This window comes from Corylus avellana, chromosome ca3, assembly GCF_901000735.1.
Source record: "Corylus avellana chromosome ca3, CavTom2PMs-1.0".
In the NCBI taxonomy this organism is placed as follows: Eukaryota; Viridiplantae; Streptophyta; class Magnoliopsida; order Fagales; family Betulaceae; genus Corylus; species Corylus avellana.
Genome location: NC_081543.1, coordinates 9,315,952 through 9,343,182, shown reverse-complemented (window position 1 = coordinate 9,343,182; position 27,231 = coordinate 9,315,952). Strand labels below are relative to the sequence as shown.

At 36.6% G+C, this 27,231-nt stretch overlaps 1 protein-coding gene and 1 pseudogene across 1 annotated transcript; one reads left to right on the top strand and one right to left on the bottom strand.

Annotated features, from left to right (window-relative positions):
* The first annotated feature begins 14,386 nt into the window (after positions 1-14,386).
* Positions 14,387-17,826, top strand: LOC132174040 (ankyrin repeat-containing protein ITN1-like; annotated as a pseudogene).
* Positions 17,827-25,006: 7,180 nt separating this feature from the next.
* On the bottom strand, positions 25,007-26,172 carry LOC132175776 (small heat shock protein, chloroplastic-like). Its single transcript, XM_059587828.1, has 2 exons — positions 25,807-26,172; positions 25,007-25,683 (listed from the first exon to the last, which is right to left on the bottom strand). Exons 1-2 carry the CDS (start codon positions 26,021-26,023, stop codon positions 25,262-25,264), a joined length of 639 nt encoding a protein of 212 aa, XP_059443811.1. The 5' UTR covers positions 26,024-26,172; the 3' UTR covers positions 25,007-25,261.
* Positions 26,173-27,231: the final 1,059 nt, after the last annotated feature.

Here is a 27,231-nt window from a genome sequence, read left to right as displayed (position 1 = left end):
AAAACCCTCATTTTTTCCCTCTACCTCCCCTCTCTCTCTCTCTCTCCAGCGGCGACGTGATCTCCCAGTCTCCCTCCCTCCCTCTCTCTCTCTCTCTCTCTTTCTCTCCCTCTCCACTCTCCAGCGACGACGTGCATCCCAACCCATAGATTGCCGGAGACGACGCCGGAGTACAGCTCAAAGTTTGCAGGAGAAGACGCAAGAGCCCAACCCCAACCCAGACCTCTCCGGTGCACCCTCTCTGTCTCTCTCTCTGACCGGAAGCAGAGGAAAAAAATTCTCTGCTACCCAGTGCTCTCTTTTCCCTCTTTGTTGTCCAATTCTATTGCTTCTTTTACCATGCCCGCTTCAGTTTTATCATGAACGGGAATTCAGAGAAATTTGTCCAATTCTTGTAATAATCCACTTAGGTTAATAGAGAAATTTCAATAAGATGGAGGTGAGCACAATACAATCATGTCACCAGGCTAACAGACGGGCTGTGATCCACAACTCACCAAACACATCAATTCATGCGCTTTTAAAACGAGCCAGATTATCAAAAATATTTGAGTAAAAGAACACCCGAAGATTTGCCGAATATCTGGGTTGAGGAGCATCTGAAAGTTGCTGCCGCATATTTCTTTTTGTTAACAAGAAGATCATTCATCAAGTGTACAAATGGAAACAACCTCATTCTATCTAATCCATTGCATAGTTTATGGTAATGTTACTTTTTTTTAGCCAGTAGGCTTCTAAATTTCTAATGTAAGAAAAAACCAGACATTTAAGCAATTAATGTAAGAAAACAAGATTTTTTTTCTTCGCCGATTAGAAGGAGAACTGGAGCACCGGAGAGAGAGAGGAGCACCGGATAGAGGAACCGGCATCTCAGCTTCGCCGGAGAGAGAAACGAGCATCTCAACTGTCGCTGGAGAGAGAGAATTGGAGCACCGGAGAGAAAGAGAGAAAGATGGAACACCGGAGAGGTCTGGTCTCCGGCGTCGGGCTGGGCTCTGGCGCCTTCTCCGGTAAACTCTAGGCTGGACTCCGTCGTCTTCGACGGCAAGCTGTGGGCCGGGCTCCGGCAAGATCTCTGCTGCCGCCGGAGAGAGGAGGAGAGGGAGAGGGAAAAAATCAGGCTTTTGTGGATTTAATTGGGTGTTTTCCATCTTATTTGAGTTGGTGTAATAATCCTAGCTGTCAATTTCTAATTAGTGGGCACAAAGGAGCTGGTTTACACCAATTTCTTATAGAAGTTATCCTCAAAATAAATAAAGATACAAATATATTTTCATATGATAATACTATTCTTCAAACTCATTTTATATTGGCTGACGTGAAATAAATTTTAAATAGTTTTTTTTTTTTTTTGGTAAATGTCTAATATAAGAAGTCAATTAGCCAATATTCTTACCTTAGCCAAAAATCATATATTGGTGATATTCATTTCTTATTAATCTCATAAGTACATGCATATACATATCATGTATGTTAGGAAAGAAAAGTGCCTACCCACATGCCCTCTGGATGCAGCCACATGAATACAAGTTCGATCGAATGCATGAGTTTCCTCTAAACCAAGCAACACTCCAGGGTGGTTTAAGAGGAGATTCACCACGTCAAAATTCCCATGGCTGCAAGCCATGAAAAGGGGACTCTTGTTTTTGGAGTTGAGCTTACAAGCAGCCCTAGAATCGGCCTCTAAAAGCACCTTCAACACCTCGGCACTCCCTTGGCGGCAAGCGTCGTATATCGGTGTCTCGAGCATCTTGTTCTCGGCTGCAGCCATGTCTGGGCACAGCTTAACGATTTCCGACGCCATGTCAACGTGCCCAAGCTTTGAAGCAAGGTGTAGTGCTGTGTCCATGGAGTCAGCCGTTTTCTGTTCAAGAATTCCTTCATTTGCTTGAAATAAACTGATCATTGTGGTGGTGTCATTTGCCCTAATTGCCTCCAGAAGCCTAGCATCCATTTCCTAGAGGGTCTAGGCTTCTACTATCTGCTAGAGAGAACAAGTAATATTAATAAAGAAGTTATGTTGGATCAACCTCTTTAGTGTCAGTTTAGTGTCTTGGAGGAATGTGTCTATTAACTTCCTATCATCTTCAAGGAAGACATCCTTTTATGGTCAATGAGTCAATGCGAGTTTAGAGTACGTTCGACCCACCCAGAATCCTTAATGATTTTTGGTAAGGACTAGTTTGTTTGGGCCTAAAATAGTTTTTGAAAGAGATTTCTTTCTATTTTTGAAGGTAATTTGTTGTAACGTAAAATATGGGTCAATCTGAAAATACTTTCGATTGATTAGGAAAATGACCTACGAGGTGTGAAATGATTTACGTAGACAATTGTGGCAGAGTCCTTGTGAGGCCTACCTGCCCTAACAGGTAGGTCTCAAAAGGGTCTTCTTACAATCGCTTGCCCAAAGTATAAGCAATGTAGGCAAACAATTGCATTAGATCTCAATCTCACTCCCGAATGCCTTTTATTCTCACACTCTCATCCTTCACAACTCCTCTTTAACTGATTCATTTTTTTCTTTTCTTCGCAGCTTGTCAGATTATATATAATAAAAGAATAATATTAAAAATTACATTTTTATCTCATAATACTGACATTACAGTCCTAATCTTTATATTTTTCTTGTTTTTTATATTAATAATCTTATGTTATGAATAAAAGTTAATTTACAGGTTAATTAATATGATTGACTGAAATTATAAAAAGTATTTGTTAATTTTTCGAACAACCGAAACCCCAAAAAATGTTTTAAGATGGAATTATTTTCTTGAAAAATTATTTCAACTACAAGAATTTTTTAAATATTTTACACCAAAATAAATGTGTATGGTTATTTTTTTCCCCCACTTTTTTATTCTTTTGTCGCACCTGGTTGCAATGACTTCAGTGTTGGAAACTAAGAAAGATTTTGTTTCTGTTCCTGGATATGGAATGATTGTCTTGTTGATCACACCTAGTCCATTCGATGTTTTCAAAATATGGAATCATGGATCGTTTACTAGACCGGACTTAAATACCCTATGCAGATGCGAATGTAATTAGCAAAAATTATTATTAGCATATGTGGATGCAATTCATATGGCGATTTTATAACTGCAACCGCATATCCTTTATATCTATATATATATATAGATTAGGTATGGATTATGTTACTATGTTTTAAGTTTTTTTCTTCATAGTTCACTCGTGCAAAAATCATGTGAAATCAATATATTTTTAAAACATTAGGACTTAAAAAAAAAGTTAAAACAAGTCCAAAACATTTAAAAGCAATCAAAATTATTTTTAAAGTCGTTTAAAATAGGCTCTAATAGAGACCTAAAGAAGACACAAGAGACTAAAATGGGCCCAAAATACTCATTATCTAATATGTGAATAACCGCAATAACTACGCAGATGCAATTAGTAAAAACATGAAGCGAATGCGAAATGTAAATCTCTACAAATGTTATTCACATTTTAAAGATCCGGCTGCAGATATTGCAAATAATCGCATCCCTATTCATATGTACACCTCTACATCAAGGTATGTATATGTTTAAATGATCATTTATTCTAAAAAGTCTTGAATCCAAACTCTAATTTTATTAATTTATTATATTTTAATTAAATATAGTAAGTGTTGAATATAAACTATTAAAGAGAGTTTAAATCTACTCTCGAAGGGAAGTTTGACTAGAGAAAACTTTTTTTATTTTATTTTTTGGATGAATAAAACTTGAGAAAACTTAAATTGCACGCTTTCTAAAAACACTGTTTTAGTCTTCCATGGATCTGACTTAAACCTAGAAGTCATTGTCTAATTGTCTGTTGCTTGAACTTGATTTTTGACTAGTCAACGTCAATGCTGTTTTGTTTTTTTTTTCTTTCTTTCTTTTTCTTTTAATTAAAAAGGTAGCAAATTGCAACTAGAGCGATTTTATTAAGACGTGATCATAGTAGCATATGTTCGCTAGAAACTAATAATATGATAGGTCTAAATGGTGAGAATCGTATGAGCTCCCTCAAGCCTAATTGAATGGTATTAAAGTATTACTTTAATGACTAAATTTATCTATTTCTATTTGTTTAAACTTTTAAGATAAGCAGTGATCCCTAAATGTAGGGTAATGAAATATACTTTAACGAGTTATGGCCTAATTCAGCCTTATTAGGATATTAGTGTAACCCAATGTAGTACTAATCAAACATAAAGATTTTCATTACGAGAGCCAAAGCCATGCTTTAGTGTTTACTTAACAACATAAGGATTACCTTAAAATCCATCGGAATACAACCCTTCATGGTACCAATGCCATTTCAATCTCTAGCAACTTTGTTCCAATATTGCACAACTCTTTGTGGGTGACAAAAGGAAGGAAACTTGGGATATATTTTGCTGCTTCATTTATACAAGACCTTAACCTTATGTAGCGCTGTATATTATCTCATTATTCTTCTCCTATCTTCTCGAAGCTTATGTAGTATGGTCTTCAAAAAAACTCATCTCTAACATACGCCTTGCTTAAATTGATTTTCAATAACGCATTTTATATAACCAAATCATTAACAAGTGTCACATTTTCTTCATAAATATTCCACACAAAAGTAATATCATAAATAGAGGGGAGCTTTGTTGGATAAACCTTAATTTGAATAATTTAATTCCAGTTTTTGTAAATGGTACAAATTAATCTAATTACTAAATTAGATTAATTTAGTAATTAGTGGTTAACCGTTCTAACCGCTAACAGCTTTTAAAGGCGGTAAAAAAAATCACTAACCGTCTAAATGGCGTGATTAGTGGTTTTAATATTTAAAAAAACCCACTAACCACTTTATATATATATATATATACATGAAACTACGTCGTTTTGAATTTTTTTTTTCTTTTCTATTTTTTCCTTTTAAAAAGTGGTTAAAAATTGTTTTATTAACCGCTAACCGCCAATTATTAAATAGGGGGTTATGGTTCGCAGTTTTAGTTCTTTTCACCCCTAAAAGTATGAAAGGAAAATTGCATATATATATATATATATATATATATATATATAGTGATTTTATTTAGACGTGATCATAGTAGCAAATTGTAATTGTAGTGATTTTATTTAGACGTGATCATAGTAGCATATGCTCGTTAAAAACTATTAATATAATAGGTCTAAACGGTGAGAACTGTATGAATTCACTCAAACCTAATTGAACGGTATTAAAGAAATACTTAAATGATCAACAAAGGAATCTTCGAAGAAAAAAATCTTCTTGTGCATCGCCATTGGGATGGATGGGGGTGTTGAACGCTAAGTAAACGGCGTATAGAAATAGAAGAACCAAAGGACTCTTCATCCATTGGCCTTGCATCACTTGGAGACAAGGACAACCACTTTAAATGACCATAAAAAAAAGACTTGGATCCTTAATTTCCAACTCCTCTTTGGAACTATGGATTTCTCTAGTCAAAATCAACGACTAGAAATGTTCCAAAACAAAGGACATTTACTGATATGTCCCTAACATCCTTTAGTATTTGCGTTTGAGTAATTCTAGAAACTTTTTTATGTTTTAATTATGGGTAAAGTTTACATACTCCGTTTAAATTATCATTCAATTGACAATATTCTCATAAACTTTTAATTGTGACAATATCCTTCCAAACTACTAAAATATTGTCAATGTCCTCCAAAGTTAACAAAAAATAAATAAAAATACCCTTATAAAATTTTCAGTAAAATAAAAATACTCATATAAATTCGAAAAAAATAAAAATAAAATTTTCATTTTTTTAAAAAACGATATTTTAATTTTAAAAAACTAATTTTTAATTTAAGAAAAGGAAAATTTATTTTAAAAAAACGATTTTTATTTTTAAAAAAAATGAAAGAATTTTAATTTTTTAAACGAAATTTTTTAATTAAAAATTTTTTAAAACAAAATTAAAAAAAAAATCGAAAATTTTTAAAATTTTTTCTTATAAAAAGGACTTTAAAAATAAAATTAAAAAAATTAAAAAATAAATAAATTGGCCACCCCTTGGATTTTGGGTTTTAGCTTTAGGTTTTTTCTAGAAGTTGTAGTATTTTTTGTTTTTTATTTTATTAAGGGTAATTTCGTTATTGGAGAGAACATTGACAATTTTTAGTAGTTTAGGGGGAGATATTGTCACAATTGAAAGTTTGGGAGGACATTGTCAATTGTGTGGTAGTTTGAGAGGGATATATAGACTTTCCCCTTCAATTATTGTACAATACTGATATAGTAGTCACAATCAACCATTAGATCGGTCTTTGTTATAAAAAAATAAAAATTCAAAGGTTGGTTGACATTTTTACATCAACAATGTATAATAGTTGTGAGATAACAATTCCTTTTATTTTGAGTAATGTTAAAGAGTAACGCTATATACCATACCACTATTACACTATGCTGACGTGATAGTGCTAATTCACAATTGGATTTTTTTTTTCTTTTCTTTTAACAAGTGATGATCTAAGGGTGAATTGACAGTGATACACCAGCATAGTGAGATAGTGGTAGGATAGTAGTGTGGTATATAGTATTACTCAATGCTAAATACAATTACACCATCATCTCACTGAGTTGATGTGGCAATGTCCATCAACTGTTAGATTAGCCCTTGTTTTATATATATATGAGGGGTAGACACTAGCACATCAACCCCAGTGAAATAAAGATGGAATAGAAGTGTAGTATTTAGCATTACTTTTTTGCTTTATACACAAGTCATGACTCACGAGCGTCAAGCCCCCCGCCGAATCTAAAGAGATATATTTCAATATCTAAAGATGATATAAGACAAGAATTATGCGATTAACTGACGGTATTTTTAAGAATAATGCTATAAACCACATTTTTATTTCATAAGTATCCTATAATGTTGATATAACAGTCTCAACCAATCATTGGATTAGTTTTTATTAACAAAAAATAAAAAAATCTAAGGGTTAGCTAAACTAATCACATATAAAATAATTGTGGGATAAAAATATAATTTCTAACACTGCTCTTTTTAAAAACACGTCGAAAGAACTCAATAATCACAACAACCTTCGAATCCTGCCGACACACCCTAGACCAATTTTATTCTGCCTTTGATATGATGCATAGTAACTTAGTAAGGTGGAAAAATGCAGCATGGGAAGAAAATATCATATATCATCTAGAATGCCTAGATGGAAGACCACTGTGTGTCAGTGGAGAACCACCCCGATGTTTGAGTTAGTAGAATATTTTAGAAAAAATTCAATGAAGAATACTAGTGAGCTTGTAATTATAAAATGTGTTCCCTCTAACCGTCTGCCAGGTGTCGTGGTCCCATTGGAGATGTTCATTAATAGAATATACCATGCTTTCCTTGTAAATTCTTTCTTGCCCAAATTCCATGCCGAGAATAAAAGAGGCAGTTGATGAGAGGTGAGGATGAGCACCTATGAAATTCTCGTTGGGCCTTGGGCCTTTGTCCAATGGGCCTGTATTATGATAATAAAGCAATAATTAAAATTAAAATGAATTGTTTGGGAAGTTGCATATTTTTATTACTTATAAATATGCAAGTGAGCAGAACAAAAATAATATGATGTTTTTAATCATCTTCTCCAATTATTTTCTCAAGAATGTTAAGTTGATTCCCTAAAAAGAAGAAAGATGATAAGATTCATATCAAACAGAAGGGCATAAAAAGGAAGCAATTCAAGGTCTCACCGATGAAGACATAATGAATCTCAAATTCAATACTATTATATATATAGTTCATAGAATTGCTACAAATATAGTTGAAAAGAAGGTCAATTATGTTGAGAATGAAAATGAGGAGCCAACTTTGTTATTGATTTATAAGAATTGGCAGTATCTTGACAATGCAGCAAGCAATCATATGTGTAGAAAAAAAAAAAAAAAAAAAAACATTGTAGCTCAGTGAATCCATAAACATAATTATTACTTTTTTGAAACTTTTGCAAGGTTCTAATAAAATCGCCTCTAACGCCTGAAAACCTTGGACAGAAGACTTCGAGGTTTCAAAATTCAATCTATAGGGAGGTTCGATCTCAAGGGTGACCGCACCAGGTTCGAACGGGGCTGAATCACATTGTTTCACAAGATCTTACTAGGAAACCTGCTCACAACTAGGTTCTAAGGTGGTTTAAATGCGGTGATAATCAAGGTGGATCCAAAACACTATCACAACGACGGTCGTATCCCGTTTGAATGCTGCATGCGGTAAGTTATAAAATCCTAGTTTCCTTCGAACGAGACTTATTCTTGTTCAAAAGCAATAGCCTCATAAAATGTTATTTCTTAATAGACTTATTCATTAACCCTTAGTTTTCTCAAAGACTATATAAGCAGTATAAGGCTATGAGCCATGATTTTCATAAGATCGACCCTATGGCCATTATTTGGGTTCTTGGAGACTAACTTTATTCTCTAACCTCTCCTTGATTCTAGAGCATCTCCATCAAGAGCTTTCTCAATTTAACTACTCAAAATACAACCTTTTTATTTTTTTTAGCTACTAATTTTTCACTACACATTTCAACAGAACATCTATTTTAACTATCTATCCTAATTAAATATTATTTTTTAGTATTATTTTATTATTTTTTTATTATTTCCTTTTCTTTTTCCATAAAGAGAGAGAAGGAGAGATAAAAGATTAAAAAAGTAGAAAGAAAGAGAAAATATAATAAATTATTACTTACAAGTTGCTACAGTAACTTTCAAATATGAAAATTTACTGTAACAATTGTTAGGAAAAGTTTTATTTTACAAGGACTGCTGGAGCAAGAAAATAAGGCATAATAGCTAAATTTAGCTAAAAAACTAATTTATAATAACTGCTGGAGATGCTCTTAAACTACATATATCAAACTTTCAGCCACTAAAGTTTCAAGTTGAAGAGAAAGCTTTATAGAGGAAATGCCAAAGAAAGCTTTGTTAGCTACAATTCAAGCTTTTACTACAAATATTTTGTAAGTATAAACTAATTGTAATTTTTATTCTATAGTACGTAGACACGTTTTAGGAATTGGCTGTCCTCGATTAATAATTTTTAATAGTGGTAACCATTGAACAAATTAAACTCGGCCCATGGTAACCATTGTATTAATATAACAAATTAAACTCCGCCCATGGTAACCATTGAACACATGCTTTATGTACGTACCAATGGTCTTATTAACAATTTTTATTTGATCATCGTGAAAATGATAGGTTGAGCTAAAATTGAATTAAGTATTTTTTTTTTTTTTTAATCAAATAAGGGAAAAGGATTGCAGCCCACTCATGATCCAAAAGGAAGAGAGAGCGGGAAATTTTATGAAAATAAAAATGGGTGGACAACCCAAACAACAGCCCCAAACCAACCAGAATTTAGTTTATTAAGCCTAATTAAACAATAGTGAAAGTGGGGATCCTATCACAAACAATTGACTTTAGAATCTCATGAAGCTTGAAAATATTTTCGAAGAACACTTGGGCTATCAAAGTAGCCCAACAGGGTTGACTAATGGGCAGGAAGTGCCCATCTTTGGACAGCCCATCCACTACCGCATAAATAGTGGATTTCCCTTTTAAAGTTGGAAGCTAATCAATAATATCTCATTGAAATATGAAAATTTCTATTTGTTACTGCTTTTTGCCAAAAGTAATGGCGTACGTGTGAACCTCACTTGTATTGTTTTTTTGCATGTCTTTTTAACATTATTTTTATTCAATAAGGAAAAAAGGGTTACAAGAAATCGAATTATCATAAGGAAGTTGGCACCCACCCAAACGGTAAAGACAATATAAGATAAAAATAAATGGCAAGCAATTGATTCATTGATGGTCCCACATGGACCATAAATGATTTGGACCTTTCTAAGGGAACTTGGACCGGAGAATATCTAGTTAATGGCCAGGATCTCTTTAAAAAGCTTCTGAGGCCATAAATAGATCATTTATCTCATTAATAAATTTTTTTTTTTAAAAAAATATTATATATATTTTTTAAAAAAAATTATAAAAAATTAAGGGATGGCCGAACCCTTGGGGGTGGTCCGGCCAACCCAAGAGCCAAACAATTTTTTTTTTTTTTTTTTTTTTTTTTTAGGTTTAGGAGGTGCTGGACCACCCCAAGGGCCATTGGGTGGTCCGGCCACCCCTGGTCAGCAATTGGGATAGCTCTCAAGCCTTGACAATCCGTCTTAACCGCTAACAGCTTTTGAAGGCGGTAAAAAAAATCGCTAACCGTCTAGACGATGTGATTAGTGGTTTTAGGATTTGAAAAAAACCGCTAACCGCTATATATATATACACACATGAAACTACGTCATTTTGGATTTTTTTTTTTTTCTATTCTATTTTTTTCTTTTAAAAAGTGGTTAAAAACTGTTTTATTAACCACTAATCGCCAATTATTAAATAGGAGGTTGTGGTTCGCAGTTTTAGCGGTAACCGTCTTTTCATCCCTAAAAATATGGATGGAAAATTGCATATATATATATATATATAATCCCATTATATATATATAATGGGATTGAATAAACTTTAATGAGGTAAGTGGTAACTTTAAAAACGGGCCTCATTGTTATCATCAACCAAAACCCAAAATAAAAATAATAATAATAACAAAAACCAAAACACAAACCCAATATAAACGCATACGACTTTGCCTGAGAAGTTTCCCATGGTGGACAATAGCAAGCGTTCCCAACTTTATTTGATTGATCATAATCCCCATTTTTCCCAACATTAATTTCTTGGCACGTGGAAGACAAAAAGATAAAACACAAATGTCATGGTTACCCACACTGATGTCACGTACAGCAACCATGTCGAAACTTCTGGGTTGAAGCAGCTCAATCTGCATTTCTAAACCAAAAAGCCATTGGCTGTGTTTGGCAATAGAGTGGGTCGGACCGGACTCAAAATTTCAAAAAAATTTTCTTAAAATTAACTTCAATATTCTTATTTTTTACATTACATCAATCACTTTTTTATTATTATTCAAATAAAAAAGGGGAAAAATACATTTTACCCCCTGAACTATCCATCCATTTACACTTTGATTTCCCATGTTTAAAAAGTGACATTTGTCTCCAAACTTTTAAATTGTTATAATTCGATCATTCTGACTTTTTTTTTTTTTTTCAAAATGCCCATATCCCAAGTTTAAAATAATAATAATAATAAATAATAAAAATTAAGGGGTGTCCGGTTTGGGGTAGCCGGCCACCTCTTAATTTTTAATTTTTAATTTGTTTTTCTTAACTTGACTACTCCAGAGCAAGAAGGAATAGGATCCTCTTCAGAAGCCGGTCTGGGGTGGCTTCTGCCACCCCAGCCCCTAACTGGGGTGGTCCGGCCACCCCCAACGGGCCCACCCTTAATATTTTATAATTTTTTTTATTTAAATCTAAAATAATATTTTATTATTATTTTTAGTTAGTAAACATTTGTCCTATTTGTGGCTTAAAAATTTTTAAGAAGAAATTCTATCCATAAACTGGATATTCTCCAATCCATTTTGGATTGAAGAGAATCATATTCCTTCTTGCTCTGAGTAGCCAAGGGAACCAATAAACTGCCAAGAAACCACATTATGATTCGCATGAATGTCATAGGTAGGTTGTCAAGATGAACAACTAGAATGATTTTATTGATTAATTCCAATATTTTAATAGACCAAGAATACCTATAGAAGATAATGAGAATCAGCTTGGAAATTTTATAAAAAAATTATTTTTTGGGAGGCCACCTTAAGGCTTGGGGGGTCACAAGCCTTCTGAAGCCATAAGGTGGTTCTGCCCCTAACTCCAAGGATCAATCTCTAGGATGGATTATTTTTAATTATTATTTTTTTTTAAGAGAGAGAGAAAAGTCACAAGAGTATTTTGAAGAAATATAATTAATGCTTTAAAATCTAGATGTATTTTTAAATGGTACCGTTTTCCACTATTGAAAATTAGGTTTAAAAAATATATTAAAACTTAAAAATTATAAAAAAAATAATAATAATTAAAAAGCTAAAAATATTAAAAAAAAAAGGGTGGCCAATTGGCCAAGGGGGTGACTCCATGGCCGGTTTGGGGGTGGACAAACTACCTTCATAGCCTATAGGGGTGGTCCGGCATTTTGGTCACCCCCTACGGCCGCAAGGGGTGGCCGAAACCATTCTCAGGCCCGGAGCACCCCCCAAAACCCAAACCTTTTTGTTTTTGTGTTTTTTTTTTTGGCCTTTTGGAGGTGGCTGGAGTCATCCCCTTGGCCAAAAATGGGGTGGCTTGCCACCCCCTTGGCCAACCGGCCGCCCCTTTTTTTTTAAAAAAAATATTTTTAGCTTTTTAATTATTAATATTTTATAATTTTTTAAGTCTTAATATATTTTTTATTATTAATTTTTTAAACCTAATTTTAAACCGTAGAAAACCGTAAGTACTACAACATGCATGCGGTAGTTTTCATTTCCGCATGCAAGCCAGACCCTTTTTAAACATATTTTATATTTTAAAAACAGTTTTATTTTTCGAGGTGTTACAGCGAGAGTAAGAAAGTTCAGAGAATGCGCTTATGTTACACACAAACATGGATCAATAGTTCTTATTAAGCCGTGAACCCGTTGTTTTTCACCTGTAAAACTGTTCAATTTTACAGAAGCGATCATTGTAGGCAAAGAGCTTACTAAGATAATAGATTGCCATATGTGGCATTTTGTTTGATGAAAATGTTGTCTTTCTGTCTGTATTGAATTTACAATATTTTATATAAAGTGTATTCAGTTTAAAGCTTTGGAGTTCGGTGTAATTTATAAAAGTGAGTTTATGGTTTCAAAAAGAAAAAAATAAATATATGCAGTTCTCACTGTGTGAATCAAAAGAGTATTGTAGTAATGCCACGTGAAATATACGATTATTCCGCTTAGCGGCTTTATTTAAGCTAGGGCATTAGATAAGTTCATAACAACTCTCTTAAAGACAAATTTTGATGTGGCTATCCACCTCAATTCTCTATTGTTGCTATTGTATTGACTATTGAGTGACCACAATGATAACTTCATCGCCGCCTCCTCCAAATGGTTGCCCCTAATGGAAGCCTCCGTCCGGGAGGCACCCTGCCCACCTTGTTGTCAATCTAGCTATCTTCAACGGATGCTCTTCTCTCATTCTTGAAGGTGAGACATTGTTGACTATTTTAGCCATTAACAAAGCTCGCATCTTCATTAAATGGCCAGACTATGGCCTTGCACTCCCACTTCTAAATGTGCAAATTTCTGTTCACACCAAATTATTAAATGAGCGGCTTCCCACTTCACTCCATCGTTATCCAATGAAATTAAGAGGAGAAGGACCGTAGCAATTTCCTTTCCCCTTTTATTGAATAGAAAAAACCAAGAAGAAAAAACACGTTTTGGTTGGCCCCTAAAACACACATGTGGGACAGGCTGCTACATGATAAGTTGTTTTGGTATTTCTCAGTTCTCACAACGCGTCGTTTGGATGAACTTGACGTCATTGGTGAATTAGCAATGATGTAGACACTATTTTAGTATATCTTTAGCATTTTCTCTATTGAGCATTTTGCCTAGTTACTGGCTTATTGGACGAATTAACACCCCTGCCTAATACTCAAATTGCAAAAAATGGTACTTCATTTCATACAAGTTTTAGGATTGCAGAAATATGTAGGGCTGAAATAGCCGGTGGTTAGTGGTTAACCGTTTTAACTGCTAACAGCTTTCGAAGGCGGTAAAAAAAAATCGCCAACCGTCTAGACGGTGTGATTAGCGGTTTTAAAATTTGAAAAAACCCTAACCGCTAACTGCTATATATATATATATATATATATATATATACGTTTTGAATTTTTTTTCTTTCTATTTTTTTCTTTTAAAAAGTGGTTAAAAACTATTTTATTAACCACTAACCAATTATTAAATACAGGGTTATGGTTCACAGTTTTAGAAGTAACCGTCTTTTCACCCCTAAAAGTATGGAAGGAAAATTGCATATATATACTGATAATAACAATTAGGACCGTTTTTAAAGTTACCACTTACCCCATTAAAGTTTATTCAATCCCATTATATATATATATTAATGGGATTGAATAAACTTTAATGGGGTAAGTGGTAACTTTAAAAACGGTCCTAATTGTTATCATCAGCCAAAACCCAAAATAAAAAATAATAATAAAAACCAAAACACAAACCCAATATAAACGCATACGACTTTGCCTTAAAAAGACTTTAAAGAGAAGTTTCCCATGGTGGACAAGAGCAACCGTTCCCAACTTTATTTGATTAATCATAATCCCCATTTTTCCCAACATTAATTTCTTGGCAAGTGGAAGACAAAAAGATAAAACACAAAAGTCATGGTTTCCCACACCGATGTCACGTACAGCAACCATGTCGAAACTTCTGGGTTGAAGCAGCTCAATCTACATTTCTAAACCAAAAAACCATGGCCAAGTGTGCGTCGGACCGGAGTCGACTCAAAATCTCAAAATTTTTTTCTCAAAATCAATTCCAACATTCTTACTTTTTACATCACATCAATCACTTTTTATTATTATTTAAATAAAAAAATCATTTCAAAATAAAATTTTTCACTTTTTTATAAAAAACATTCTTACTTTTTTTTTTTTTTTTTTTTCATCAATCAAATTCTGTTACAGTTTCGACTCACTTCCTACTCGCAAGATGACCATAAAACATTCAAGGAAGGTCCCAGGAAGATGATAATTTGACAATGATCACATCACCATCACACGCACGTGTACAGAAGATTCTCTCTTGCCTCAATTTCTTTATCATTTTCAAATCATCTAAAGACACCATTGACAAAACTCCCTATATATACGTGTCTTCATCAACACAACTTCTTCATTCGCAGGTTGTTTCTCTCTCTCTCTCTCTCAAAGGAATTGAAATGGATTCTAGGCTTGTAGAGGCAATAAAGGCAAACGACACGTCGACATTGATAAGCTTATTTCAAGCAAACGAAGGAATTATTGAGCAGAGAACAGCCGACGCCATGGACACAGCATTGCACCTCGCTTGCATTGAAGGGCACAGGGAGATAGTCAGGATTCTCCTGATGCATGACGTGGCTCTGGCTTTGCAATATAACAGCAATGGGTGCACCCCACTGCACATGGCATCAATGAATGGCAAAGTTTCGGTGCTTGAAGAGTTTGTGCTGCTCGCTTGGGCGTCGTTTTACCATGCCACGAGTGAGGGCCATACAGTCTTTCACCTTGCTGTGATACATGGGCAGTACCAGGCCCTTGTGTATTTGGTGCATACCTGCAACGGTACAAATCTCATTCACTGCCAAGATCATCATGGTAACACCTGTTTACATCTTGCAGTTTCTGGAGGCCGCCATCAGGTGAGAAAAAAATAAGGAAAATTTCACTAAGTACTTTCAAACTTCCACCCGTTTTGAAATACCCTCCCTGAACTTCAAAATCTCTTAATTTAGTCTCCTGTACTTTCAATTGCTTTCAATTTGGACCCCTCCGTCAGATTTTAAACGTCACATGACGTTTATACCCCTGACTTTTGTATAAAATTTCAACTTTTAAAACGTTTTTTAATTAAAAAACAAAAAAAAAAAAACAAAAATCAGGAATATTTTGGTCTTTTTTTGAATTTTTAACGGGTAAAATTAACGGAAGGGTTCAAATTGAGAGCAATTGAAAATTCATGGGACTAAATTGAGAGATTTTGAAGTTCAGGTGGGTATTTCAAAACGGGTGGAAATTTGGGGATCCTTAATGAAGTTTTCCCAAAAAATTAATGTTTTTTCAAACCTCTGCGTTTCTGCAATCATAACTTATAATTTTGGGGAAACTTCAGTTTAACCCCCCTGAACTTTTACGTAATTTGACAAACTCTCAAACTTTCAAATCTCTCACTTAATTTAGACCCTTAAACTTTCAATTTCTCTTAATGTGGACCCCTCCGTTAATTTTAGCAATTAAAAATACAAAAAAATACCAAAATATCCTTGATTTTCGTTTTTTTTTTTAAATTTAAAAAAAAAAAAAAAAAAAAAACATTTTGGAATTTAAGGGTAAAGTTGGAATTTTATACAAAATTCAGGGGTATAAACGTCATGTAACGTTTAAAATATGACGGATGGGTCCAAATTGAGAGAAATTGAAAGTTCAAGGGTCCAAAGTGAGAGATTTGAAAGTTTGAGGGTTTGTCAAATTGTGTGAAAGTTCAGAGAGCTAAACTGAAGTTTCTTCTATAACTTTTAATTTTTACAATGTCAATACAGCAAGAAATTTCTCACTTTAAAAGAGAATTTTTTGAGATACTAACCCTGTAAAATTAAAAGTTTGAGGTTTTGACGGCAAAATCGCTGATGGTCACGGGTGCAAGCGAATTTTTCTTTTTTAAGACTAGGAACACTAGATAAAGAGTGTTTGACAAACCCTTTTCCACCATTTTCCGTTTGATACTGTAGCTGACGTGGATTGATGTGAAAAAAAAAGTAAGAATGTTTAGTATAAAAGTGAAAAAGTTATATTTTTAGTAATTTGTTTTTATTTTTTATTTGAAGAGTAATAAAAAGTAAATTATGTAATATAAAAATAAAAATGTAAAAATGTTTTGATTTTGATTTGTTTTGGAAAAATGAATCGTGAATAGTGTGAGGGAACTGGAAGGGGTTTCCATAGTGCGATGATTTGGAAATTTACTTTTTTTGGAATTTCACGGAAATTTACTTTTTTGGGAATTTCATGCATGTTGGTTTCCCTGTGTTACTGTCTGAATCTTTCTTCACAGATACGTTACTAATTTCACGTTTGTTTCAGATGGCAGAGTTCTTGATCAACAAAACAAAAGTGGAGATTAATTCTCGGAACTTCAAAGGACTCACAGCACTTGACATCCTCGACCAGGCCAAGAACAGCAGAGAGAATCGGCGTCTTGAAGCCACGTTTGTTAAAGCTGGTGGCAGAAGAAGTATCGAACTCTTATCCCGCTCGCCGGAAGTAGAAAGATTCACCAGTCACGGTGGCATAAATGGTGGATTGGAGATCTCCATTATGAATGAATTTGTTTCTTCTGGTTACAAGAACTCGCCGGCCGGAATCAGCCCCGGAACTAGCTCTAGAACTTCATCGCCACAGCAGCAAGTTTGGGAGACATTCCCAGCCAATCTGCAACAACACAAACGTGTTAAGAAAAGGCACCGGGAAAGGATAGGTGAGTTTCACAATGGCCACCGAAATAGGCAGGGTGAAATATACATGGAAGCTTTACAAAATGCTAGGAACACCATAATACTAGTTGCCATTTTGATTGCAACGGTTACTTTCTCTGCTGGAATCAGTCCTCCTCATGGCGGCGTTGATGACCGAGATGGAAGAAGGAATGGGACGGCAGGGGGCCGAATAACTGCTTTCAAGGTCTTTGAGGTGAGCAACAACATTGCATTGTTCACCTCTCTCTCCATAGTAATCGTTCTTGTCAGCATCATCCCTTTCAGAAGAAAGGCACAGATGGCACTGCTGACGGTTGCTCACAAGGTCATGTGGGTGTCAGTTGCATTCATGGCGACAGCTTATGTTGCAGCCACATGGGTGGTCATGCCGCAGGATGATGAGGGGACATATATGTTGTTTGTGATGCTAATAGTAGTAAGCTGTGGCTCCTTGGGAGTGATTTTTATTGGTCTAGCTGTGAAGTTGGTTGAGCATTGGCTGAGGAAAATGAAGTGGAGAAAACAGACAAGGGATGGAGGGGCAAGAGTCGTTGCAGATCCTGACATGGAAAGTCAAAACTCAGATGTTGAGAGCTCATACTTGCAAGGATATCACTCATACTGACTGTTTGCTAAGGAATATTGCAAGTGAATTTTATTGCTTGGTATCTTTATGAAAGAATTTGGTAGGTTTAATTTTCTCCATCTCAGGTTCTAGAGGGGCTGAGCTTCTTAGTATATAGGATTTCCTTACAAATTGTTTTGTTCATTATGTCTTTTCCTTTCTACTTATTATTCTGTGGTTTAATGTATATCCCCAAATTTTCCGTAAATCTTCATGTATCTAGTATTTATATAACACAAAGACACCAATATAACCCACTCTACTCAAATATATAATTTCTATTTCATGTTTATCATACTCAACCAGAACCAACAGATTTGAATCAATCTAAACTAATTTATTTGACGTTTAACTAAATAACAATATACATGGTAATGATAAGAATACAAGAGATTCATAATAGTACACAAACACAAGTTAAATGCATTCTCACATCAGTACTGAAAGAATTTGAGAAGCACTGACTTGGTTAACTTACCAAAACAGTGTGTAGAGTTCTCATTTATAACCAAAATTCTACGGAGTTCTCATTACTTGCACCATAGATCTTCATGGGCAGTACCATAAACCGAAATCAGCAACTATAACACCTCCTCATCACAAATTATTCACAAATCAATTCCCATCAAACACTAAGGTTATGTTTGGCAATGGAATGGACTTAGAAAGTTAATCGGTACTGTAGTAGATTTGATTGATGTGAGAGAAAAAAGTAAGAATATTTTGTATAAAAAAGTGAAAAAAAAATTTGTTTTGTAGTAATTTTTTTATTTGAATAGTAATAAAAAAATGATTAATTTGATGTAAAAAGTAAGAATGTTAGAGTTAATTTTGAGAGAAAAAGTGTAAATTTTTTTTTTGGGGGTTTTGGGTCATGTGTCCTCTTTCCAGTCCAGCCTTTTGCCAAACATAACCTAAGTTTTTACTCAATACTCGGTGGGGTTTCGGTTTCTCACTACCAATTTTCCAACATCCACCAAAATCCTCTTCTGGGTATACGAACAAGAGTCCTAATTTTTCATTAATTGAAACAAAATATAGAGAAGATGCAAGTTCTTGAGAGAGGAAATCAATGTATACCGTAACGGAGGATAAGAGTCACGAATAGAAAAGAGAATTTTTCCTAAAATCAACCAAAACATTCTATGGGTTTATTTTTTATTTTATTTTATTTTTTTTCCTCTTAATGCATGTTGTTGTTACCGTGCACAATAATTGATGAACAATATAGAAACGAAAAGAGAGAGAGAGTCGAAACACAGATTTAACGTGATTCGGCAATTTTCTTACATCCACAGATAGGTGGCTGTATTTTTTACACATAATGATTTAGGGTTACAGCATACTTATATATAGGAAAAACCCTAAACCCTACTTGTACTGACGTATTAAGAAAATCCTCAAAATCTGTGTTTTGACACTGCCTATCTAGAAGTTGTTCAAGACAAAAAAAATGGTGTGTTGTTTTGGATGAAGAAGTGCAACCACAAGGTTATGAGGTGGAAGGTAAGGAGATGAAAGTGTACCAGTTAACAAAGGCTCTTTATGACTTAAAGCAAGCACCAAGGGCTTGGTATGATCGAATTAATGGTTATTTTGAGCAACATGGGTACCAAAGGAGTGAAAGTGAGCCAACCTTGTACGTCAAAACAAGAAGGGCTAGTGAGGTACTTATTGTGTGTCTTTATGTAGATGATCTTATTTATACCGGTAATTGTGTTGCCAAGGTAACTCATTTTAAGATTTTTGGTTGCATTGCCTATGTTTATGTTCCTTCTCAAAAGAGGCACAAACTTGTAGATAATAGGCTTCGTTTGGCAACGGGGTTTTACCTAGATACTGTTCACTTTTTGTCCAGTTGTCCAGCAAAGTAAGAATTTTCAACTTAAATATGAGGGAAATTTGACCATATTGTCCTTGCCTTTCTCTTCACACTTTTTGTGTTTTTTTTTTTCCATGGAAATCCCCAAAACACGAAACAGGTGTCTCCCCCTCCCCCCCTGCTGCGCTCCGTCTTTCACCCATCCACAGGAGTCTTTCTCTTCACACTTTTTGTGTTTTTTTTTTTTCCATGGAAATCCCCAAAACACGAAACAGGTGTCTCCCCCTCCCCCCTTGCTGCGCTCCGTTTTTCACCCATCCACAGGAGTCTTTCTCTTCACACTTTTTGTGTTTTTTTTTTCCATGGAAATCCCCAAAACACGAAACAGGTGTCTCCCCCTCCCCCCCTGTTGCGCTCCGTCTTTCACCCATCCACAGTACGTTCTGCCGGTGTAGCTAGACGCCGGAATCGGTGGGCAAGACCTCCAGCCACGGCTCCACGCATAAGATCATGATCGAAGGTTATGCATATAGATTTTTGGCTTGTGTACTGCATATTGATTTTGCCTTGTTTGGTTAGATAGAAAAAATGAAAGAAAATTAGAGAAATAAAGGAATTGATTTTGACTCACATCTCACTGAAGCGGGGCAGTCTTCGGTGGGTTTTGGCGAAAATGGTGATACCCAGTTGGAGATTTTTTCCGAGGGAGTTGAGATTCCTGGGGTTTTAGATAGGGATACCCAGTTGGATAGTTCTGCCTCTGGGGATGACGTTTTTGGGGACTCAAAGCAATCTGTTCATGCTCAGTGGGATAGTTTTGCCACTGAGGGTGAAAATAGTGATGCACACGATGTACGTAGTAATCTTAAGAAGAAAGACGCTCTTTGTTACTTTGTAAGGGTTTTTATTGATTTTTTGGTTGATCCTTTCATGGTAACATGACTGGCGTAGGCCTGGGTGAGGCTTAATTGCAATGAATGTATGGATGATCCTCTCCTCACCCCCCCAATCGACTTCCGGGGTAGGTGGGTGTCGCCTATGAAGAGGTTGGCGTCAAGGTGTGGCCGGAGGATGAAGATTTGGGGGTGGGGGTGAAAGTGCGACAGGCTCGCAGGGGAGATTGTGTGAGGGAGAAGCGTTCATGCACTGGGAAAAAGGGGAAAAAAACAAAGGTTGGGGGTAGAGTTCGTGCCTGGAAAAAAAAGGGGAAGAAAACGAAGGTTGGGGGCAGAGTTCGTGTGCTGGGAAAAAAAAGGGGGAAGAAAACGAAGGACAAGAGTGTAATTTCATAAATGGAAGACTGATGGGTTATGTTTACAAAACACTATTATCGAGAATGTACAGTGTCTAGGCTGACTCCTCCCTGTTGCCAAACACCACCATAGTGTGAAGTGCATATTTATGAGTTATAGCATGGATACTAAAGGATATCGGTGTTATGATCCTCTCACAAAAAAACTAATTGTTAGTCATGATGTTTTGTTTGATGAGAAAAATGCTTGGAATTGGAATGAGCAACAACATTTTCCTTTGACAATCCAAGAGGATGATAACTTGGTGGATGAGATAGTGGAGCATGAAGGTGAAAGCTGCCCATCTAATCCTTAAAGTCCTTTCACACCTAGAAACAGCCCATCTAGCTCTTCAGGTTCTTCATCTTTCTCTTCACCTGAACCACCACCAAGAAAGGTGATTGAAGGACTTGAGAGAGATATATGAGCAGGGTGAAAGATGTCATTTTACACAGGTAAATGAGCCAAGAAACTTTCTAGAAGCTGTTCAAGACAAAAAATGGTGTGTTGCTATGGATGAAGAAATTACAGCTTTGGAGAAAAACAAGACATGGGAGCTTGTGGATTTGCCAAATGGAAGAGAAGTTGTTGGGTTGAAGTGGATCTACAAGATTAAGTACAAATCAAATGGCACCATTCAGAAGTACAAGGCTCGACTAGTTGCAAAAGGTTACATGCAGCATGAAGGTATTGATTTTGAAAAAACTTTTGCTCCAGTAGCTAGATTTGATACCATTAGAACAGTTTTAGCTGTAGCTGCTAACCATAAATGGAGTGTATATCAATTTGATGTCAAATCAGCATTTTTAAATGGTGTTTTGGATGAAGAAGTGTTTGTTTCAGCAACAACAAGGTTATGAGGCGGAAGGTAAGGAGATGAAAGTGTACCGGTTAACAAAGGCTCTTTATGGCTTAAAGCAAGCACCAAGGGCCTGGTATGATCGAATTAATGGTCATTTTGAGCAACATGGGTACCAAAGGAGTGAAAGTGAGCCAACCTTGTATGTCAAAACAAGAAGGGCTAGTGAGGTACTTATTGTGTGTCTTTATATAGATGATCTTATTTACACCAGTAATTGTGTTGCTTTGGTGGAGGAATTCAAAAGAATTATGATAAGTGAGTTTGAAATGACAGATCTTGGCTTGATGAGTTATTTTCTTGGGTTGAAAGTAAAGCAATGTGATGAAGGAATTTATATGTCTCAAAAGAAGTATGCAAGTGATCTTCTTGGGAAGTTTGGAATGCATGATTGCAACCCAATGACGACCCCTATGAATACCAATCAGAAATTCAGTTTGAATGACGGAGAAAAAAAGGTTGATGCTGGTGATTATCGAAGTTTTGTTGGAAGTTTATTGTATTTAACAAACAGTAGGCCAGATATAATGTATGCTACAAGTTTTTTGTCAAGATTCATGCAAAGTCCGAGCAAGCTTCTGATGTAGACCAAAGTGTATGGGACTTCATGAAGAAGACGGGAATGGATAAGTGTGTGAAGACGCCCCAGAAGATGGCGACACGATCTCAGACTCGCATAGCAAAAGTAGTCCCTGGAACTGCGATCGATCGCACCCTGATTGCGATCGAGCGCAGTTCCCCTGTTTTGGAGAATGGAGTTCCTGGAACTGCGACCGATAGCCCCTGTTTCGGCGATCGATCGCATGATTGAGCGCACCTCGTCTCTGGAAGTGCGATCGAGCACACTCGGGGCGCCTATGTTTCTTTTCCGCATTTATTTCGCTGTAAAACAATTTTCTTTCCTTGTTTTGTTGGGATTAGGGTTTTGAAAGTCCCTATTCCGTATTTTAGTAGTATTAGGAGTATTGGAGGGTATAAATACATGCTTATAGCCTCTAGCAAACTTAGTTTATGATTGTTATTTGGTTTTATCAATAAGAATACTCAGAGTTGAGTTTCTTCATTACTTTTCCTTAAATTCATAGATAGCATCTATTGATTTGAGAAGGTTTCTTTGATTCTTGTGATAGTCTCACAATCTTAGGAATAATTATCCCTTCTACTTACTGGTTTTTCTTGTTCATTACTATCCATCGCTGCATCAGTTGGTATCAGAGCCCAAGTTTCTTTCCATGGCACCAAACACAAGAGGAGGAAGGGGTAACTACTATGCAAATTTGGAGAACGTGTATGAACATGAAGAATCAGTTCGTGGAGAACAAGCGGCGGCACAATGGCAACTTATGGAGGACACAATTGCAGAATTGAGGGCGCAACTTGCAGCCGCCAATATTCGATTGGCCAATCTGGAGTTCCACCGTGAGCGTCGCCACCAACCCTCACCGCCCGGCTCAGATGGGGAAGATGAACAAGGTACGGAGAATGAAGCTGGGAACCCTTTTGCAAGGCACCGAGAACATGGCCACCAACCCCGTGTACAAACCCATGCCAATCGATGGGAGAGCGAATTCAAACTCGATATTCCACAATTCCATGGGGGTCTTCAACCCGAGGAATTTTTGGATTAGGTAGCGGCAATTGGAGAAATTCTTGATTTCAAGGGGGTGCCCGAAGATCGACGAGTTTCTTTGGTAGCAACCAAGTTCCGAGGGAAAGCAGCGGCATGGTGGCAACAATTGAAGCAATCAAGAGAGCAGCAAGGCAAGAAGAAAATCGACAGGTGGGAGAAACTGTTGAAGCATATGCAACCGGCCTTTTTACCATACAATTATACCCGAACCATGTATCAAAAGCTACAAAATTTGAGCCAAGGATCGAAGTCCGTGGATGAATATACAAAAGAATTTTACAAGTACCTCACTCGAGCCGAAACAAACGACCAATTAGTGTCACGCTACATTGGAGGTTTACGCCAACAAATTCAAGATTCCCTCAACCTCTTTGATCCCTCTAATGTGTCCGAAGCCCACCAAAGAGCACTATTGCTAGAGAGGACAGCATCTAGAGGGTCCTTTGGAGGATTTGGTCGAGGACCCAAGGGCAGCACAAACCGGTCAACTGGGCCTTTCACGGCGCGCACAACCACTACCACCCCAAACCAAGGCCGTACCCTAACCACCATGGGGTCACCGCCCCGAGTTGCAACATCCAATGGGCCTAAATGTTTCAAGTGTGCCGAACCGGGCCACCGCATGGTGGATTGTTGCAAAGGAGAAAAGTATGGTAAGGGGTTACTCATCGACTCGGGAGATGCCTTTGAAGAGCAGGGCGATGAGGATGAGCACGAAGCACTATTTGACGACTATGGTGACGTGGAAGAGGAATTTGTTACCAGAGATAACTGCCCTCTATTAATGCTTAGAAGGGTGTTTTTTACACCTCGGAAGGTGGAGAGCGACGATAGCCAGCGCCATAATTTGTTTCAGACAACATGCATAATTAGGGGCAAAGGGTGCAAGCTTGTCATTGATGGGGGCAGTTGTGAGAACGTAGTAGCGGAGGAAGCGGTCCGGAAATTGGGTCTTGGGACGGAGAAACACCCTGCACCATATCGTTTGGAGTGGCTTAAGAAAGAAAACGAGGTAATCGTATCCAAACGTTGCCTTGTGAATTTTTCAATTGGAAATAAGTATAAAGATGAAACATGGTGTGATGTAGTGGCCATGGATGCATGCCATTTATTACTCGGACGGCCATGGCAATATGATCGGAATGCTCATCATGACTGGAGGAAGAACACCTACAGCTTTTTGGTGGATAATGTCAAACTTACTCTCCTTCCAAACCCAAATGAAGATTCCAAACCTTCAAAAGGGGCAAGTCAAACATTGCTAGCTAAGCATGAGTTCATTAAGGAGATGCTCGATTCGGATTGTGTGTATCTATTATATGGCAAGGAGTGTGGTTCTACAAAGGTAGTTCTGGCTGCGGTCACGAGTTTGGTAGAAGAATTTTCCGATGTGTTCCTGGTTGAGTTACCCACAGAGCTTCCAATCTCTGCTAACCCCCACCACAAATTACGTTAATTGCCCAATCAAATGCTAACACTCATCTCATTCATGCGAATTGAATTGCATAACTTAAGCCTTATAAATGTTAGAATCCCTACTTAAGGAAATGCTCAGAGAAATTATCTTTTTACCTCTTCTTTTTTTTCAAATCATCTGCTTAAGTATCAGCTAATTGATAATTGAGCCATATAAAGGGTCAATTACAAAACTTCACAAGACTCCTATTTATTCACCAAAATGACATTTTACCCACTTAGACCAAGTTACAACCGACCAAAAAAAACATTAAAAAAAAAAAAAAAAAACACAAAAAGACTCAAAACAGAGCACAAGCACTCTCCCATTACAGCATTAAAAACAGAGCACAAGCACTCTACCATCACAGCATTACTCACTCAACCTTCACTTGGAAGATATCCTTCCTCTCCTCCTCCTTCACCTTCGGCACCACCACCTTCAGAACCCCATTCTTCATCTCCGCCCTCACCGCGTCCAGCTTGTACAGATTCGGAGGCAAATCGAGCCTGCTTGAGTACCTTCTCATTCCTTCCTCGCCCTCCTCCGCTTCTTTCTCCCCCTCACCTTTAATAATCAGAGTGCTCTGCTCCACCCCCACCTTCACGTTTTCTTTCCCCACCCCGGGCATGTCCATTCGAATGTACAGAGCGTTTTCGTCCTCCTTCACATCCCACCCTCGCATCGACCCGGCTCCCAATCCTTGTGACGCTGCCACAAATGGGTTCTCCATGAACTGGTCCATGAGGTTCAGAACTTGGCTCAGGCTCCTCGTCCGAGAAAATGGGTCCAACACATCTGCAATTTCATTTTCAAATTTCAAACCAAGAGTGAGCGGAAAACCAAATATAGAAGAAAGAAAAAAAATTTGACAAACCATAATTCAAGAGACAATAAACGTAGAACTGAGAGAACAACTACCAGAGAAGAAGCCGGGGCCACGGCGGTTAGCGATGGAGCGGTCGGAGCGGCGGTCGACATCTACGGACCGTTCGTCCTCGTCGAAGCCGGAGAGCTGGGCGTTGGTGTTGAAAGAGCGTGAAAGAGAGGGAGCCATGGAAGCGGAGCGGCTTGGGTTGACGAGCCTGGCGAAGAGGGTTGGGGCGGTGAGCCTTCTGATAGCAATAGAGGACGCCATTGCAGGAATTGCAGGTATTGTAGGAAGAGTTATGGAGTTTTGTTATCTGCTTTTTTCTGGGTTTTGAAAAGGAGGGGCTTGGGGGTTTATATGAAGGAGGAAGACGTGGAGAAGGGGAAAGATCCGGGGAGACTCGAGAGGAGTGTAGAAAGTTCCAGAGCTGAGGGATGAAGAAGCTTCTAGAATCTCTGAGATGAAAGCTATCCATGGTACGGAAGCGTTTCATTTATTAAAATAATAATAATAATATTTTTTTTTAATAATAATAATAATTAATAGAGAATAACTTCTATAAGGTCTTGGCACAAATTAATATATTTGTACCCTCTAATGAGGACTTGACAAATCAGCAAGGAACACTTTAAGCAAAATAAACAAAAACACTATATTTTTATATTTATATTTCTCATATTTATTAAAAGTAAAAAACCTAAAAAACTTATTTTCCACTTTTCCTATTCATCTACCCAAACCTGTCACCAGCCGACGCCGGTCAGCCCAGACAACGCCGGCCAGCCCAGGCAATGCTGGACAGCCACGACGCCGCCCATGACACTCCTCCACACCAGTTATCTCTCTCTGTCACCAAGCGCCAAGCATATTGCAAAAACAAAAATTTCTTTGCCTTTTGTGTTATCTTTCTAAAGTCACCATTTTTGGTTGCCTTATATTTGCTTTCTGCTGATTCATTGATCAGCAATGGACTGGAGCATATTACTAACCTTGGTACTTCTTTCAATGTTCGTGCTTTCAGCTTTCTTCTTGTTGCATTCATGGGCTTCACCAAAAAAAATGAGGGCTGATCGGAGTCGTGGCTGATGGGCGTGGATGGTAGGTTTGGGTAGATGAATAAGAAAAGTGGGAAATAGGTTTTTTTAGGGTTTCTATTTTTAAGAATATGAATTTAAAAATCTAGTGTTTTTGTTTATTTTGCTTAAGCTGTTCCACGCTGATATGGCAAGCCCTCATTGGAGGGCACAAAGATGTTAATTTGTACCAAGACCTTATAGAAGTTATTATCTAATTAATAACCTTCAAAACTTCAATTTCTATCTCACAATTATTGACAATGACAATTTTAACCCCCTCTTAAATCAATTATTGTAAAAACAAAATATAACATGTTACACAACCATTTTTTTTTTTTTACAATTCAATAGATCAATTATTAAATTTGTGAATTCATTTAAACCTCACATAAATTCAAT